The 18170-nt window shown below is 41.9% G+C and overlaps 1 protein-coding gene across 2 annotated transcripts in view; it reads right to left on the reverse strand.

Moving 5' to 3' along the window:
* Positions 1 to 18170, reverse strand: part of TET2 (tet methylcytosine dioxygenase 2) — a 71078-nt gene that overhangs the window by 17154 nt on the left and 35754 nt on the right. For both annotated transcript variants that reach the window (XM_077177175.1, XM_054633809.2), the window contains exons 2-3: positions 3290 to 6662; positions 1240 to 1330 (exon numbers count right to left, since the gene is read on the reverse strand). In XM_077177175.1, coding sequence (XP_077033290.1) covers positions 1240 to 1330; positions 3290 to 6662 — 3464 coding nt within the window. The remainder of the gene's footprint in view (positions 1 to 1239; positions 1331 to 3289; positions 6663 to 18170) is intronic.

Below are 18170 nucleotides of genomic sequence, written 5' to 3' on the forward strand. Positions count from 1 at the left end.
GAACCAGTTGTGAGAGCTCTGGAGATAACAGATGGTAAAGGATTTCTTCAGAGAATCAGTGTTCACTCTCCCTTCCCAGAAGGAAGCTGATTTATGTAGTTTACATGCACTCAAGCTGCTCCCAAGCTGAAAATTACTGGGGCAAACCAGTAACCATAAGAGTCACAGGGAAAGAGAAAACACCTTAGGTTTTAACCTGAAGGATTTAATAGGCTACAAGTGCCCCATGGTTGTGCAGTGATGAACACAAGCTAACAGACCTCACTAAGAAATGGTGCTCCTTAGCTCAGACCCAGCTGAAACCAGCTGAAACTAGCTGGAGCTTCACTGCTATTCTGGAGTCCAGATTTTTAAGGTACCAACAAATCAAATTCCCATCTGTCTCTGACTTAACTGAATAGTTTTTCTTTTGCTTCTTTGTTCAGGGAGGAACTGAGTCCCCAGATACCTCTAAAAATCTGGTCATTATTGGCTACAAGTAATGCAGAATTCACAGTGCAGAAGTCACTTTTGTGACAGCTTTTAATTTGCGTATCTTAGATAGGCTGGTGGGATTTGTGCTTACTCATCTTTTTTAACAGCACATATCATATATCTTTTCTGTGCCTTTAAAAATTCCTGGTTTGGTTAGCATTGATGTAATAAATACACCACAGGATTCAACATGATGAGAGGGGATTGTCCATAATCAAGATAAGACTGGGTTTGTGCAATACTCCAAGGCAGGGGAATGTTTTCTCACAACACTACTTATCGATTCTTGGGCTGAAATCCCATCCAGCAATTTTGTGGCACTCCTCTGGACATGAATGAATGAGATATAGACATTTAGTAATTTTGTGAGGGGAAACTAATGCTGAAATTTGGTATTCTGCTCTTCATCCTCCTTCTCCGCTGGCATTCTCCTAGCCAGAGGGAACACCAGCTCCATGCCTGCCTTTGCAGCCCCTGCCAGCCGCTTTGCTTGGCAGGCTGGGGAGAACTTGTTCCGGCTTGGGTTTGCTGGCATGTGTGTGCCAGGGCCCAGCCCGTGCCAGCCAGCAGACTGTTAGCCCTGTCAAATATTGTGACTCTCTGCTGAATAGCAGGGTGCGTAATGTTGGCAACGCTGGAGTAGCTGAGCCTACAAGTAATTACTTGATTTGCAGTTGTTTATTTCTTTATGTGCAAAAGCTGGAAAAATTCTGACATCCACAGAAGGATAAAAGTTAATCTGCTCTGTGCCTTTGCACTAATTACCTTTCTTCCATGATTTCTCTAATAGCTGCCACATTAGGACCGGCTCCTAGATGGGTATAGAAGGGACCTTCATCTTTTTCAATAATTTGCTCTGTTTAAAACAAAATAAAGGTTATTACTTTGAAGCTTAGTTCTTTCATGTAAAATGTCACAAAGCTTACCTCTAGCTTGTTAGAAGGCTGCTGCATGGGCTGGGGTCAGTTTTCAAACACTTATGTCTCAGGTATTTGCCCACACAGTTTGTACTAAACATGCAAGGCAACGGCCAATCCTGCAAACAGCTGTGATTAAAGAATCTTGTGAACCCGAAAATATGCTTTTCCCTAGCACAAACACTTATTCTGCACCTCAGGCTCTACACTGATGTTCAAATTGGCATTTTCCTGTTATCAGCGAACAATTGTTTCTCCTTCTCCCACTTCCTCCTCTCCCAGTATATAGAAAGGAGGATAAATGGGATAACAGTGGTAAATATTGATGTTAGGGAGCTGTATTGTACTTGTTTTTTACAGAGCAGGAACTTACAGCTTGAAAAACTGGCCACTAAGGTTACACAGAGAATTCCTGCCACCCACGGAAAGACTGCGAAACAAACCCTCCCGCCCCCCCACCCCCGAGTTTGCTGAAAAAAATCATGCCCAAGGCCTGGTAAAAACCCTTGTATGCCAAGAATGTGGCCTCAGTTTTCTGTGTATAGGTAGGACCATATCAGCAGTCACAACACATACTGTATGTTTGGTTTGATACCAGGAAGCAGGCTCCAGCTGTGTGAAAGAAATGGGCAGGCCCTGCTTGGGGTCAGGAGATGGTGGAGCTGTGCTGGCTGATACCTGATGCTGACTCGATGCTTTCTGCCATGCTAACTCCACAGGCTGGATGGGTGATGCTGCTCTTGACAGCCAGCCTCTGGAAGCACGATGAAGGGATGGTGTAAATATGAACGTGTCAGTGGGGAACGACTTAATTTAATCTTCTTAAGGACAATATTGATAAGAAAGAGCAATAAACCTATAGATTATGCTGTGGCACTGGGTTCTTCAGAGAGAGTTCCATACTCTTGTATTTCCTACTGTTTGCTAGGGCTGAAGAATTAAAATGGAGGATAAGTTCTTAAGTTTGCTTAGTGGTTTCAGTAGGAAAAAAAAAAAAAAAAAAAAGTAAGGATAAGGAAATAAGTGCCAGAAAAACTTGTGCTAACTATATGGAAGAAACAATATTAAAAAGCCCTAAAAATGACAACTGTGTTTTCAAAAAAAACGTGGTTTTTTGTCTCAGCCTGAATAGTTTACCCAGTAGAGTCTAAAAGTGCCTGTTCCACTTGGCTGTGTGCAGTGTCAGTACTGTAAGAAAGCTTGGGCTAGGGGACCATGCCTGTCACTCTGCTTCCCTCTGCTCTCTTTTTCCAGCTCTTGGAGACAGGGTTTGCCATCAAGCAACAACAAGGGTCTCCCCACTGCTTTTTTTGGTGCTGCTTGTGTAGCTTCTCTATGAAACTGTGGATTTCTTTAACCTTACAGGAGACAAATGCCTGAAAAGGAGGATAAACTCTTGCAACAAGTGAGGAATAATCTGACATCTGTTTTTTCTTATGCTTTACTAAGGGAAACTTCAACAATTTCACTGTTAGAGCAAAAAATGTCCATAAGGCTCAAAATGCTTTGGACTGGGATAGTTTTTTTAAAAGCTGTATCTAACCTTGACAAATAAATTAGGCCATAAAGTTATGACCTATTTTTTATCAGTATGTTGTTGTTACATGTCTGCTGCTCAAGGAAAATGGATCTGAAGCCACAAGCATTCTGACTGAAAAATCAAATAGGTAATTGCTTTATGAAATAAAAAAATGAGAAAGGGGCCTTGTGTAGGGTTGGTAAGTGGAGTAGGCATAAGTGTGTAAAATCCCAGTTTTATAAGTCTTCACTAATTACTGTTCTTTAAAAACCCCCAAAAAATCTTCCAACAAAAACATCCAGCTAACCCTGTGATCCCAGCTTGAAGGCTCATTTCCTTCCTGTGAACTATTACGTTTTTAGTACATCTCAGCACTTACCAACACAGCTGCAAGATGGGAAATCATACTGGGTTTTGGCAGGTGTGTCCAATAAATTTTTTACAGGCGTATCCAATAACTTGGAAGGTGAGTCTAAAAAATTATTGAGAACAGTTCCAGCTGTTCTTTTGGTCGGGGTTTTCTCAGCAGACAAGTTTGCTTGCTGATCTAAGATTGGGGTTTGTGTGTCAAAATCTGCAGCACTGGTATTTCGTGAGAGGATGGTAATAGGGCCTGCTGTTTCAACCTTCACATGTTTGGGTGATTTGAGAGTAAAAGTCTTATGATCAAACAGTGATTTGACCTGTATCTGTTTTAGCTGCTGCTCCATTGTCTCAATTATGCTCTTTTGTTGCGTGTTCTCGCAGCCAAAGTGCTGATTCTCTTGTTTAATTGTTTTTTTCCACATTTTGTTTTCCAGCTGCCCAGCTGATGGGCGTATGCAGACATTAGACTTTGTGCCAGCCTCAATTTTTATAGGCTTGTGTGCTGCACTGGGACCAATCTCAGTTTTGGGTTGCTGGTATGCTTGTTGCTCCTGTTTTTGCAAAAGATGCCACCGCAGAGCAGCATGCTTTTGAAAATCCTTAGGGGTCTGGGACTGCAAATGACAGCCTCTCTGCTCTTGGGCGTGGGGGGCAGTTTGGCCATGTGGTAAGTACTGCTGAGGGATCTGTGGAGCTTGTTTGCTCGGGAGGTCTTGGTTCAGACTAGCACCATAGCCCTGTGAGGGCTGGAGGGGTGGCAACTGCAGAACTGAGGCTTGTTGTGTCTGTTGTTCTTGTTCTTGAAAACAGTGATTCACATCTTGCTTTGCGGTCAAGTTATTTGAAAAATACTGCACATGCTGCAAGTCCTGCATTTTATTGGCTCCAAAGTGTTCCATATTTGCGGCGTTCCCTTTCTTCTCGGAAATCAGGTGTCTTTTGTTTGGGCAAGGGTGCTGGAGACTGGCATTTGCCTTCTGAGTGTAAAGGGGAGCTTTGTTGTTCATGGTCTGTACCTGCTCCAGGCCTAGCTGAGGGTTAGGCAGTGGGAATGCAGCTGATTTAGCATACTTACTCCCAGTTTGGAAACATTCATCTGCTTTAAGTTGATTGAAGGATGTCCTGTCTAAAGGCTGCTCAGCATTGCTTTGGGGGTGGGGTACAGCTTGGGGCAGGTCTTTAGTTTTCATTTGTGGAGCCTGCTGCTGGTTTGGGGTTAGCTGTGGACTGCATGGCAGTTGCACTGGATGTGCCTGTTTTTGCAGCATCTGTTGCAAGATGTGTGAATGCAGGAATTGCCCATTTTCCCCTGGCTGGGGATTCAAGTGCTGCTGTTTCAAGGGGGCCCCTAAAGGCTGTTCAGCTTGTTCTGATCTTGGCTGGAAATGGAGCTGCTGTGGAGGGTGTTGCTGCACTTGGGACTTGAGAAGGGAATCCACCTTTGTGAGCTGTGGCTGCGGTGAGTGTTTCTGGAACGGCAGCTGCTGTTCAGCTGGGGGATGCGGCTGCAGCTGGGAGCTCTCGCTTTTGTACAGTGGAGGAAATTGTTCCTGTTGCATTATCTTCTGGCTCTGGGCCTGTCCTGAAGGCCCCTTTAATGAATCAGGACTTCCAGCATACTGTTTTGTATAAACTGTTTGGGCTGTGCTTGCCTGATACTGAAGAATTGACCGCAATAATGCTTCGCTGGGCTTCTGGGGAGGCTCTCCCTGGCGGAACTGGGTGGAAACCAGTTCTATCCAGGCTGGTTTTGAATAATGTTGAGCCTGTTGTACAGGCTCTTTCACTTGGTCCTTTTCTTTGTCAGGAGGAGTCTCAGGTTCTCTCTGTCCTGGGAAATGCTGATAGTGTTGCTGCAACTCACCCTCACTTCTGTGTGCGTGCAGGTTTTGGAGGGGAGATTCTGACGCCAGCGTCTCTCCTTCGGGGCGCTGCGGAATTGAGGCGGCCACAGCAGCTTGCGGGTTGCTTTCACTGACATCTTGTGACATTTGTGCCTGTTGCAGAAGGCTCTGCTGAGGTTGAAGTTGTTGTTGGCTGAGGCTAGGACTCTCTGACATTGGTCCCTCCTGTTGCCCTTCATTTTTTATCTCCCCAGGAAGAGTTTCATCACACCTGTTGTCATAGGAGTCGTGTCCTTCTCGCAACGCGGCAGACAGTGCACTGTTCATTTCTGAAGCAGGAGCAGTGGAGGAATCTTTGTGAAACATTGAGTTCTGTGTAAAGAAAGCACCATTATTTTCTGCTTGCTCAGAGTACCTTTCCAGAGCAGTGCTCTGAGCTTGCAGGTTACTGCTGGAACTTAGAGAGAGGTCTTGGTTGGGAATCTGCCCTATGCTTCCATGAATATTACTGTTTCCTACAGGTAACTGGTGAGTATCATAGCCTGGAATCTGTTGCTGTAGCTGTAGATCTGGTTTCTGAAGTGAACAGCTACCTGGTGGTTTACTGGAGTCTTTTGTGTTGTAGACCTCAGTAACCACTACAGCTGGCACTTGAGGCAGCTCAGAGTTTGAGGTCTGTGGGGAAGTGATCTGCCCTGAGGTATGGGATGAATATGTTGTCTCATAGGACAACTCATTAGTAGCCTGACTGGTAATGGCATTGATATGAGATGTGTTCTTCTGCATTGCTATGGAAACATGTTCTGGATAGTATTGAGACAGTGTTTTCTCCAGGAGTTCACCATGCATGCTTTCCATGGAAGAGGCAGAAACTGTAGCACCATTAGGCATTGGCACTGCCTTGTTCTTAAGTAGTAAGACAATGTCCCTGTTATGGCAATGAATATTTTCCTGCTCCTGCTCATCCTGAATCAGAAGGTCATGAGGGTTTTCTGAACCAACGCTGTTGTATCTTGTAGATGGTATCAAATCTGAAGCTTCGTTTTCTTGTCTTTTAAAACTCTCAGATTTCTTCTCACTGTAACAATTGGAGACACTTGGTTTTTCACTATTGTCCTCTGGCTCAGCTTTTTCTCCATTTATCTCTTTATCTTGTTTCACTTTCTTGCTCTCATGAAGTCCACACAGAGAGGGCTCACTAAAAGTGCGTTTGATCCCACCATTTTGCATATATTTGGAATATACTTTCTTTTCTTGTAAAAGGTCTGGGCTAACACGATTGTTTGGACTTCCCTTCGGGTGGGGCACTCCAAAGTTGCTTTTATTGAATAGTGGCTTGTGGTCTCCATTTACTTCCACTTCAGACCTCTCTGTTGCTGGACTCCCGTTCTGTAGCTTCACTGCAGAAGGCTCAGCCTGGCAGACGTGAGAAGACTGTGGTATTAGAAATGGACTCAATCTATTGCCGTCAGCATGGTTGGTTCTGTCCTGTTCCATCTGGCCTGCTCTGAGGCCATCCACAAGGCTACCCTCTGAACGTATCTGAAAGAGAAAAGAAACAGGAGAGAATCCAAGTCAGTTTTAGTTTCCATTGAAGGATAGCCAGTAGCTGGCAATTCCTGCAGCACTCAAGCACCCCTTGCCCTGACCAGCTCCCACACACAGCGTGAGCCTGCAAGCACACCCGAGGGATGTTTCACTATCCTAGTGCTTCTTGCACCCCCAGGTCTCCCTCTTTCTTAAAGGTTTGTTCTTGAAGATAGAGAGTAAAAATACAGTGACTTCCTTACCCCCATTTAACACACAAGAAGATATTTTACCAGAAGAAGTCTCTTGTAGTGGTGCAAAAACTATTCTCTGCTTTTGAATGATTTGCACAGACTCCTCTGTCATCACATTTTGCCCTTGTTAAGGCAGAAAGTCACATTGAAACCGTGCTTCCCAGACTTGGTGCTAAGCCTGTAATTTGATCAAGTGTGCCAAACCTCTTTTGTCTGACTTGAAGGAGTATTGCCACTAAGTTTCCAATTAGAGGGGAAAACTTTTTTTCCCTGTCCTCAGCTGTCTGACAGGGTCTTTTAAAACTGGCATTCCTGAAGACCATGCAAGTGGCACAATACACAAGACAAAGCTATACTCGACTGCTGTCCACAGGAACTCTTACAGTTCATCAGCAGATCAGTAAAGTTGACAGAAATAAAGTGATTTTTGAAAGGTTTGATGGAAATGCTTTTTTTCAGGTATCAATATCCTTTCAAATTTACATATAGACATCAAGCATGGCTTAAACCATGCTTTGGGTTTTAAATTGAGCTCTGCAGCTATGGAGTTAGGATTTTTTCTTCTTTGTTGTAATGGGAAATCCCATTTTCTCATATACTCTTTACTTACAAAGTGAAGTTTTTAGCTGGATAAAAGTACTGACAATGTGCAGTGAGCAAATTCCTTACAATGACAAGCTAATCCTGTTCACATGCATCTTCCCAGAATTCACAGACCCAGTTAACATAGATAAAGCCCTTGTTTGACTCTGCTTGTAATTTATTCTTTGTTGGTTTATGGTTCTCAACCAGTCACAAATGACAGAAGGCAGACTGACAGTGGGTCTTACAGATTTGAACTTGCACAGAGAAAATTTGGATATATGGCTGTCTGTTCTGAAGCTTTTAGTTTTGGTTTGCATAAAGGAGAATCTGAAGGATTCTCCATTACCAGGTCAGCTCTGCTTGGACTGCAGAATCAGAAGAAGCATGACACATGGCTGGTATTGCCACTATGTAGGAAGAACTATTATACTGAAAAAATTCTCCCATCATGGTTGCTCTGGTTATGTATTTATCCTACATTAATATTTTTATGTTCTTAAAATGTAATTTTAAATGTTATTTAAATGTAGTTTGTATAGTTTTCAGTGCAGTATTGCCTTACTCAGTTTAGTAATGTGATTCTAAAATGCTTTTAGAAGTAATATTAATTCATTAAATACATTGCATCCAGCAGAATTCTCTCTGATTGCAGCTCTGATTTCAGTAGCAGGACAATTCAAATGCACACTTTCACCAGCAACTACCTATATGATAACTTGTATTAATTTCCTCTGATTGCCAAACTTGTTTTTAGATTTACTTTTGACCTCCTGAAGTTTGTTTTTTTTCTTCCTTTACTCAATTTATGGGTTTTTTAATGACAGAAGTAGAGAAGTTCTCACTGCAAGTGATGATACTTTAAAAAAGAATTTTTGCATGGAAAGCTAAGAACAGGAAGATGGAAAAATATGTTTGTCTGTCTTGCCTGGGTTTTTTTAACATGGTAGTGTAGGCTTATTCCCTTCTAGAGGTGTTTCCCACCCTAGCTTAATAGTACCACAAGACATGAGCCTTGCAGCTTTCCCAGGGAGATGATGTTCCATGCTTAGCAGAAAGCTCTGTGAAAAGGATTCCTCTGATGTGTCATTCTAGGCCAGGCAGCAGAACGATGCTCCCAGAATGTCTCAAAAATAAAATGCCAGACTAATTTGGAAGCCATACTTTGCCTTCACACTTTTCATTCCTAAAAACTGCAGGTGTACCACAGACATGAGTGTATAGGCTGCTGCATTTTGCAAGTACAAAATGAAATAAAGGGCACCATAGTGATTAACACCATGCTGTCAAGCTGCTTCTAAAAGATTTATTTCTTTAAAAAAAAGTTCTAGTCTGTGGGACTAAGCTGCGAGGAACTTTGCCTGGCCCTCAAAATCTGCGTTGGGGCTTTTTTTCTGATGTACCTTGTGGGTTGCAAGCAAATTCCTTCTGGGAATTCCCAGGCAATCTTTCTTCTCAACTCTTTACTATCTATCAGATAAATCCACCATTTTCTTTAGAAGTGGGGGCTCCCTGATTTCTTTAAACTTAGCTTGCAAACCCCTCAAAGGAGCACGTCTGTGGTCAGAAAAGAGTCTTAGGTTCATGCTGTTCTCAAAACCCACAAGGTTATCTTGTGAGATGAATTATTGTTCATCATTCTCAAAGATCTCATGGTATGTTCCTCCAAATTCTGACCACTTTCAGTGTAAAAGGAATTGGTGTTAGACATTGCAAAAAACATGGAAATCATTTAGTTCTTCAAAATACAAAGTTAATTCATGCATTAAAAATGCCAGATTTGCATTCTTTGAAATGCATCTAGGATGGGGGTAACTTTGCATTATACTTCTTTCCCTCACTGTCTACACTCAAGTTATTCACTATCCTCAAGTCATATCTGAGTAAAAACCTTCCTCAAGCAACTACAAATCACACCAAATGTAAAGTAATGTAATTTGTAATGTAGAACTGGCAAAAAATAAATGGCCATGATATCTTTATTATTGGTTTTAACTGGGACACTATGAAATAGTACTCCTACTTGTTTACATCTTAAAAAGTCTTTGTGGTTGTCCTTACAATCATTGTGGGATGAACTCTCTACCTCTCAAAGTAAATCTACCTTCCCCCAAGTGCAGCAGTTAGTCTTTTTAGTCTTTCCCATAGCTGTATTTTATCCAGATCATTTAGAAGCTCCACATATTTTTCTTCAGCCATAATTCATTAAAAATTCAAGTCACATCATCAGCATCTGTGAAACAATTACTGCATCTAGGACTGACTCTGCAGTCTAATCCATCATAATTATGACTGGCCTCTTTGAAGATGCCACGATGCATGACTTAAATATAGCACATTACTGTGCAAATGGATCCGCATCTCATCCCACCAATACGCATTCAAGTTAGAATTCAGACTAGCACTGTTTGACTTTTTCAGATGCAATCGATGTAAGTACATTTATTTCTTGCCACACACAGGACACAAACTGGAAACTAGGCACTGAATGAGAGCCTGAGATTTTTTTTGTTGTTTGTTTTATGGACAAATTTGGTATATTCCTGCCACCTCTTATCAGTGTACTGTGGAAGGTGTTGTTACAAGCAGAAGAGACATTTCTGCAGCAACAGAAGTTGCGTCATTTTCTTTCACAGAAAATCTTTCTTTAGTTTTTACCAGTTCTGGAGGTTCATAGCTTATTTTCCATAGCACCTGTATCTGGGGAGTTTGTGAATGCAAAGCAGCTCAGATGAATGAATGAATAAATACACCCACTGCAGGGGAGTACAGTCTTCTGCAAAACTGCGCAAGATTCCCAGGAGAAAAAGTAGGTGGGGGAATAGCTGTGATAGAGCACTCACAGACCCCAAAAGACCAAAAGGTGGGATATCAGATGGGTTTTTTTCCCCTTCTAGGGTTAGCTGAGATAGACATTTATCTCCCCAGTAGTTTTTTTTTCCCCAGCAGAAATATACATCCTCAGATCAAACCCTCAGCTGACTTGTGCTCAACTGATTATCAGTATGAGACTCAGGAAAGCAGAAGTCAGATACCCAGAAGCTTGTTGATGGCTCACAGGGTTGTTCCTGGGGTGTTGCCACAGCCTCCATCCTGCTGGCACCCTTCTGCCACTGCCAGATGACACAGAGATATAAATTGCTCCCAGACAAGAATCCCCTCTAGCACTTTCTCGACAGGAGGTGAATTAGACCATATGCCTTGCCAAACTCCAGTTTGGTAAGTTGTACTTTCTGCTTACACTCTCCTGCTCCTCTTGTACGTACGGTAGCTGGCTTCACTTGTGGCTACATATCCTTATGTGCTGTTGTGCAGTTGCATCTCTCTGAAATTCATGCATGTGGCAAAGAGTTCTAAATATTGAACTTCCAACATGTGAAAAAGCTCCTGAAGTTAGAGGTTTGAGTTTTTTCACTAACAAATGAAAATTTAAGAAGAGGCATGAGTGGTTACTACTTAGGTAAGGGCACTCATGCATGACATTGTCAGAAAGTTCAATTTCTGTTCTAAAACCTGAAATCTTCTGGACTTACATATGTGCAAAATTGTTTCTGATTAACCCTATGACAAAGCTTTCTCTTCTTTAACATTGGAACAAGATGTGTAAGCAGTTACAATGATGGTTAACACCAGGATTTGGTATTATGGGATGTGATTCCCTGGCCTAGCTAAAGACCAGTTGCTGCAGCTGTGCCCTTGGTTAACACCTGTAAGCAACTGCCAGTGTCCCTAGAGGAGGAAAGACGTGCAGTGAACTCAGATGGCAAAGGGGTGATGTAACACATCAAAGCTCCTTATTAGTGAGACATTTCCATTATTGCTGGGATAAAAAGTTGAACACATGTGGTATAGTTTAAGGATTTCTTATATGTTTTGCACTTAAGGTACTGTAGTTTATACACAGAGAAACAACATGAGCTTCCACATGGAAACTTAGAGGAGAGGCAGATTCGAGAGAGATTTCATTCATACCCAAGGTGAACTGAGGCTCAAAACACCACAACATCCCCTAAAGATTTGCTCTGCTCCTTACCAGCAGCACTGCTGTGCTGCCCCACTGCATATGTGATGGCTGAGGAAAACACGTTGGAGCTTAAAGGCAGATGTAAAGGAGGCCCCAGAAGGATAAGGACACTCTATTGTTAGCTGAGCTCTATGGCTTACAATAGGGTCCTTTTGCACTACATTCAACTATCTCTTCATCTGGATAGTTTATTTATTTAGGGCATTAGCAATGCTTTGGAAAAACTTGAGTAAGGATGCCATGCCTTGCCTTCCCTTGAAGTTTATTAAAGTTATAGTTAAAGCTATATTTTTTCCTGAAATATGCATATTGCTTTCTTATTGTAGCTTTAAAGAGCATTTAAGGGGTTAATCTAGAAACTCCTCAGTGACACTGTGAGTGTATTCTTCAGAAGGTCATATTACATGAATATAATTGTCTTCCCTGGCATTTAGATCTACGATAATCTGTGTCAAACAAAAGAAAATGTGGGATGGATAAAACTTGTTACCTAATTTATAGCTAATTTATCCTTAATTTACAGGGAAAATGATGACTAGTGAATATACATATAAGCAGACATACAGGAATGAAGAGCATGGGATTTGTGACATATGAGGATTAATAATTCATTAAATCTTCTCCAAGCCAGACGCTTCAAAATTCATGCATTTTTAAAATCAACTAGTGCTAAACCCTCCTCAATTTACTGACACCAGTTCCTGCATTTCAGTGATACAATGATCTAATTTCAAAAGCACTTGAATCAGTTTGATTTTTCACCTTAATACAGAGGGCATGACAGTAAAGCTAAATGGTGATTTCCACTTGCTACATTCTATACATCAACAAGACTGGATACTGTGTAATTTCTTCCCAGATGTGAAAAATTATACTATTCTAACAATTGCATAAAATCAAGGGAAGTAAAAATTAAATGCCTCTACAATATGGGTGGAAAAAACCAATTATGCAAAGGAAATGAATTCAGGATTATAAAATATGAGTAAACAGAAATTATAATGTTGCATCACACAGCTCTCCAGTTCCCATTTTTTTGTGATTTGTGTTCCATACAAACTTTGTACCTAATTGTACTATGTAGCACTTCTAGCAAAACACCACAGCTCCTAAAGTAGTTGCTTTAAATGCCACCATGGTATGATTAGAGAAATGTTTCCCTAAAGGTCAAATTTCAGAACCAGGTTGAATTTAAGAAACAAAAGGACCCTCCCGTTGCAATAACCAAATCATTCAAGGTGAGGTTGGCATCTCTGTCAGTTCTTGCCAGTTATGAGCTCTTTTCCATAGTTTAGGTTTGGAGTATGGTGGATCCAGGTGGTTTGTGTGGACAGGCCATTCCACAGAGCTGCAGTGCTCCCCAGGTTAGTTTGTTTGGTGCTACTGTGGGTGCTGGGATGCCAGCATACTCTAAGACCACTATTGCTCAATTTCTTGAGCACCACCCTGACTATTTGATGTCTTTAACAAATTCAGGGAAGCTGAACTAAAGCACCCTTTCATCTTTGCTGGTTTTTTGAGAATCTTTGTATCTGGCAGAGTTATAGCCTTAAATCTCAGGAGTGCTCAAATAAGTGTGTGTAGAGTGAGATGCTTTTGCTTAATGAGGAAATGCTCTGTGAAGTCTGGGCCAGCAAAATTATCTCAAATTGTGACCCACACAGGACATAATTCAGTAATTCCACAGTGCCTGTGAATTGAATGCTGGCAAAGATGTTTGGGTTGGAAAACAGAACAGTCTCTTTTTCTTCATCTCAGTCCATTATGCTAGGCTAGGTGTGTTGAGCAGTGTTAATCAGGTGCTCAACCTGTGCTTTGACCTGTTTTTGATGTCTGGAGAAAGGTGGTTATCTGAGGGATGATTTTCCTCTCAGTACTTCAGCTACTCCATGTGTCAAATGGCAGTGGTGATATAGGCTGCCACTAAAATCAGCTCCCTGAGAGCAACAGCTGACTTCTCTTGCTGTTCTGGCCAAGCTCTGCAGTGCAGCCTCTTGTGAGCACGCCAGGATAAGCAAGCGTTGGTGGCTGAACCGTTCCTCAAGGCACACTTGATGTTATCAACCTGCTGTTTAGGGAGGGTTACCAAGAGGTCACTGTCATCATTATCTTCCACTTTCTGTGATCTTTGTCCATTTGGCTTCAGACCTGGATATAGCACGGATTTCTTGGGTTGATGACTTCCTAGCACCAGTCAAAGGTCAGTTATCCATAGTGATTTCATCACAGCTTTTGGCAGAGTGAAAAACCACTGGATGGAAAAAAGAAACTGGCAAGCTAAAAATTTCAAGGTTTCATTGTGTTGTGTCAGTAACATCAGAAAATAGATGTATGAGCGGAAGAACTGATAGAAGATAATAAAACCTTGTGGGCTACAATGTCCTCAGAAAACCTATTTACGCAGCCCTGGCTTCCATTATCCTTTGAACTTCAAGTAGGAAAACCTGTTGGTCTCACAGTTCTGTTGAAAACAGAATTTTTTACAAAATGCAGTTTTCTTGAATTTCTTTTTAAAAGTTGAAGGTCATACTGAAAGGAGAGTGGGGAGAATGCAAAGAGAATGTTGATCGCTCTAAGGTGTACTCTGACTGCATGTCCAGATGGTAAAGCAGAGCTTTCAGCCCTTTCACTGGCCTCACTACAGTAGCCTTTACACCCCTCTACACATTCTTCCTCTGTTTTTCTCATGGCTCTGCCACACCTAGGCTGGGATATTGTAGTGAACTCAACTTTTGGCTGCTGTGCTTTGAGAAATGAGAGGCAGCCAAAGAGGCAGCTCCCACACTACACAGTGTGCCGTGTGTGTGCTGATATAGCCAAGGGGCAGGTTCTGGGGATCCCTGCCAGGGCCAGTGAGCCATGAGATGCCCTGTGTCCCTGTGAGAGATACTGCCTGCCCCTGCATGTCCTGCTGGGGCTTCACTTCCACACAGTGGAGCTGGAGGAGTTGAGCCAAAACAAGGGTACTTGTTTTGGAAACATCTTACACTGTTTTAATTATGGCATGATTTAATTTCAAAATGTGTTTTCATTCCCACCTGTGATTTAGTTTTATTCCTCCCAATTCGTGCCTTTCACGACTTACAAACCAGACCAATTGCTCATAAACACATGGGAAAAATAGGTTTGTCAGTGCCCTGTTCCTTGGCTTCAGGGCAACACCAGCCAGACCTGTACCAGTCCACTCCAACCTGTTTTCAAAAGTCCCTGATGATGAGGGTTGCATAATAACACACAGTTACATGCAGTAATTAATCTAACTTATTAGAAAGCTTCTACCATTTAAAACATAACCTTAGATCAGCTCATCCCATCTGCCACAGACATGTAGAGCAGGTTTTTTTTCCTTCTGTGCTATGGCTTCTTTCTCCCCATGCAACTGAAGACTATTATTAATGCTCCCCCTTAGACAGAATAAACAACCCAGTTCATGACATCCAATCTCCTCCCTGGGTGGATCTATATCCATACCATTTGTTCCCTTACCAAATGCATGGAGGTCACATAGTAAATCCCCAGTCTGTTCTCTGGAGACATTATGCACATGCTACACTCTGCTAGATTTTCTCCAAATTCAGCTATATGAGCAGCTCTAACAGGTATCTGTATAATCTTCCAAAAACCTGTATGAATTACCTTAACTTTCACCTCAGTAACTAAGCAGTTTTATTCCCTCACTGTATAAATCACACTGAAATCAGCAGAATAGGCTTATTACTCCTAGCAGGGCTTTATGGAAAAGTGCTCACTGCTTCCAGTGTGCTCAAGTCTTTGAGCTACTCTTACAAACATCTTTTCTGACTTCCACTGTTGCTGAGGCACCACAGAAGATAAGAATCTAATGCATTTTTAGAGGTCTATGAGAAGATGCTCCCTGGAGCTATGGTTGCCGTTCAGCTTTTCTGCATTTGTGTGTGGTCTTCAGGAGCAGTTTTCATGTGGGTTATTGCAATCTACACAGAACAATGGCATGGATTTTTGGGCTGAAATCCAGATCTGAGAAAACAGTTATAGTTACCTCTCCAGATGTACCAGAGATGGAAGACAAGATGGTTTTGATGACCAGAGCCAACTGACAACCTAAGAACCATTGAGGTCTAATCCTGATAAAAGTAAAACTCTGGGAGAGAAACAAAACGTGAGCTGGTGCTGCTGTACCACAGTTCCAAGCACACAAGAGAGCTTGGCAGGGGTACTGTTGCTGATAGGTTTGAAATGAAGATGTGGTACTCTGTTTTCATTTTGAATACTCAATATATAAGCTTGGGAAGAACTTGGTTATTGATCTTCTTAGATGAAAAGGCTCAGGACCCAAACAAATTGTCAGTCAAAAGACCCCAACCACACATCATGGCAGCATGTATTGAGGAGTTGCAGCCTAGCTTCTTAAGCCTGGCTTGAAAAACATATTTTCTGTAATTACCATCTCAGCTACAGTATTTTTCTTCCCTTTCTAATTTTAGTTTTATATCCCTTTCCAAGAGAGTTTTTAGGTTTTTCTTTAAAAGGCTGCTGTTAATCTTGTTCTGAGAATAAAATGATAGGCTCCAGTTTGTGCTTCCACACAACTGAGGCCATTTCTCAGTTACTTCTTATCTTGTTCTATCCCCACTTACAAAGGATGTGGGTTTTATATATAGCCATTTAAAACTTCTTAGTATTTAAGCATAAATGGTCAGTATATGGGGAGTTCTATGTATTTTGTGACAAGAAACATTTATGAAAACTACTAGAGAAAAAAGATTATTACAAGGACACAAGCTTTTTTCTTTCTGTAGAATATCACTTAGGTATTCCAGGGAAGCTGGAAACCAGTCTAGATTTTGTGAATGGGATGATTGCTTAAAAACACAGCTCTAGCATGAAAGTTTTCCCCTTTAACTAAATTAAAAGACTTGGAATGCTGTGCTGAGAAACAGTTGGGACCCGAGAACGAGCTGGCGTTCCTGCTTTTCTTTAATTTCCAGTAATTCAAAGGAACATTGTTTCTCCTGTTTAAATTTTTCCCTTTGTGGCAGGATGCAACATGAAGAGGCAGAAAATTCACTGCTGCCAAGCTAAAAGGAGCCAGGGGAACTGGCAGATTGGGATTTAACTCTCACTAAGACTTTTAGACTCCCACAGCTGACACTTGGAAGAGCGGCATTTGAGCAGTCCTGAAGGGAAGTGCAACACTTCTCTCTCTGTCCTTCCTTTTCAAATATTTTCAAAGCTTTGAAAACAGTCGGCTGTTCTTCGTTCTGGCAACTCGCCACTTGCTGCCGGCTCACATCAGTTCATGGTCTTCTGAGGTATCAGTGGCCTGCATGGATTTGAGAGAGTCTGAAGCTCTAATGAAAGACCTTTGATATTTTGGGATATTTAAGAGACATAGAGAAACGAGTGAGTTAAAAGAGCTGTTGTCAGCCTCAGCAAAGCCCACTTCATATTCTCAGTCACGAGATACTGTTTCGCTAATTGATTATTGTCTGTCCCCAACACAGCCATGCTCTTAGTGCACAAAGAAGCAGTGTGGATGAAAGGCTCACCATTGTAAAGTACACACTCAACTGGATTTAGAAAGCTGGGAACTACAGACAAATCTAAGATATGAGACTACTTTGAATGAAACTCATAAATCATAGCTGAGACTTTTTGCAGCTTAAGTAAACATATTTCCTACAGACGATGAAAGTTAATGGAAGCTTTTTAAATGCCTCTCTTTAGTCTCCCTAAGAGGACCTAAGCGGGGGAACTCTCCTCAAAAGGGTCAGGTGACTTTTCATTCTTTAAATCCACACCTCCAGCAATGAAGACTTGATCCCACAAGCTTTGCAGAACTGCTCCTACCTGGCAAGGTTATGCAGAGTGTTTGCCAGGCTAGTCCTTCAGCCAGCAGCCTCACAGCTGTGGTGGTCTTGAGCTCAGGAATGCAGGTGTAGGAGAGAACGCCCTGCATTGCGTGCTTGAGTTCCCGTAAGCGTGTGCGTGTCCTCATGTGCCAAGTGGATTGCACAGCACAGTCCCTGCTTTTCTTGCCAACACAAACCTATGGTCCCTCTGTCACCCTTGAGCCCCCAAAACACAGCAGGAAGAGAACAGTTTTGAGGGCAAAGCAAAGATGATAGGCAGGGATTAAGATCTGATTTATGCAACTGGTTTTACTCAGAAAAAATACAGCGCAGACTGTGACTGGTAGTGTTACTTCTATTCAGCCTCTGGGGGCAATGAACAGCTGCTTTTTCTTAGGAAAAAAAAGGCATGGAGAGTTGGGAGAAGAGAGGAGACATCTATCAGGATACTCAATGTCTAATGCAGTCAGTTAAGCTAATATGAATGCCACTGTCAAATGCATGTAAGGGTACTTTATCTTTGGTTGTTAACCTTTGAGGGTCAGCCAGGTTGATTATGAGAAAATGAGCTAATAATTTTACTGTGGGAAGGGTGGGAGACAAGGATGAATGGCAAAATTTATCTGCTTATTACACTCCCCAGCAAACAAACCTTCCTAACAGCCTCATCTTAGTTCACAACAGCTTTCTGCGGAAACAGTGTTTAACAAATGAGATGTGCGCCTCAGTTTTCCAAACCAAAATTGTCTTAAAAGTCTTTCATAGGTATTGGTGATTAGGCAAATGTTCTGAAAAGTTAGTTGCACCTAAAATTAGAAAACAAAATGGGGGA

Source organism: Agelaius phoeniceus, chromosome 4 (assembly GCF_051311805.1).
Source record: "Agelaius phoeniceus isolate bAgePho1 chromosome 4, bAgePho1.hap1, whole genome shotgun sequence".
Classification (NCBI taxonomy): Eukaryota; Metazoa; Chordata; class Aves; order Passeriformes; family Icteridae; genus Agelaius; species Agelaius phoeniceus.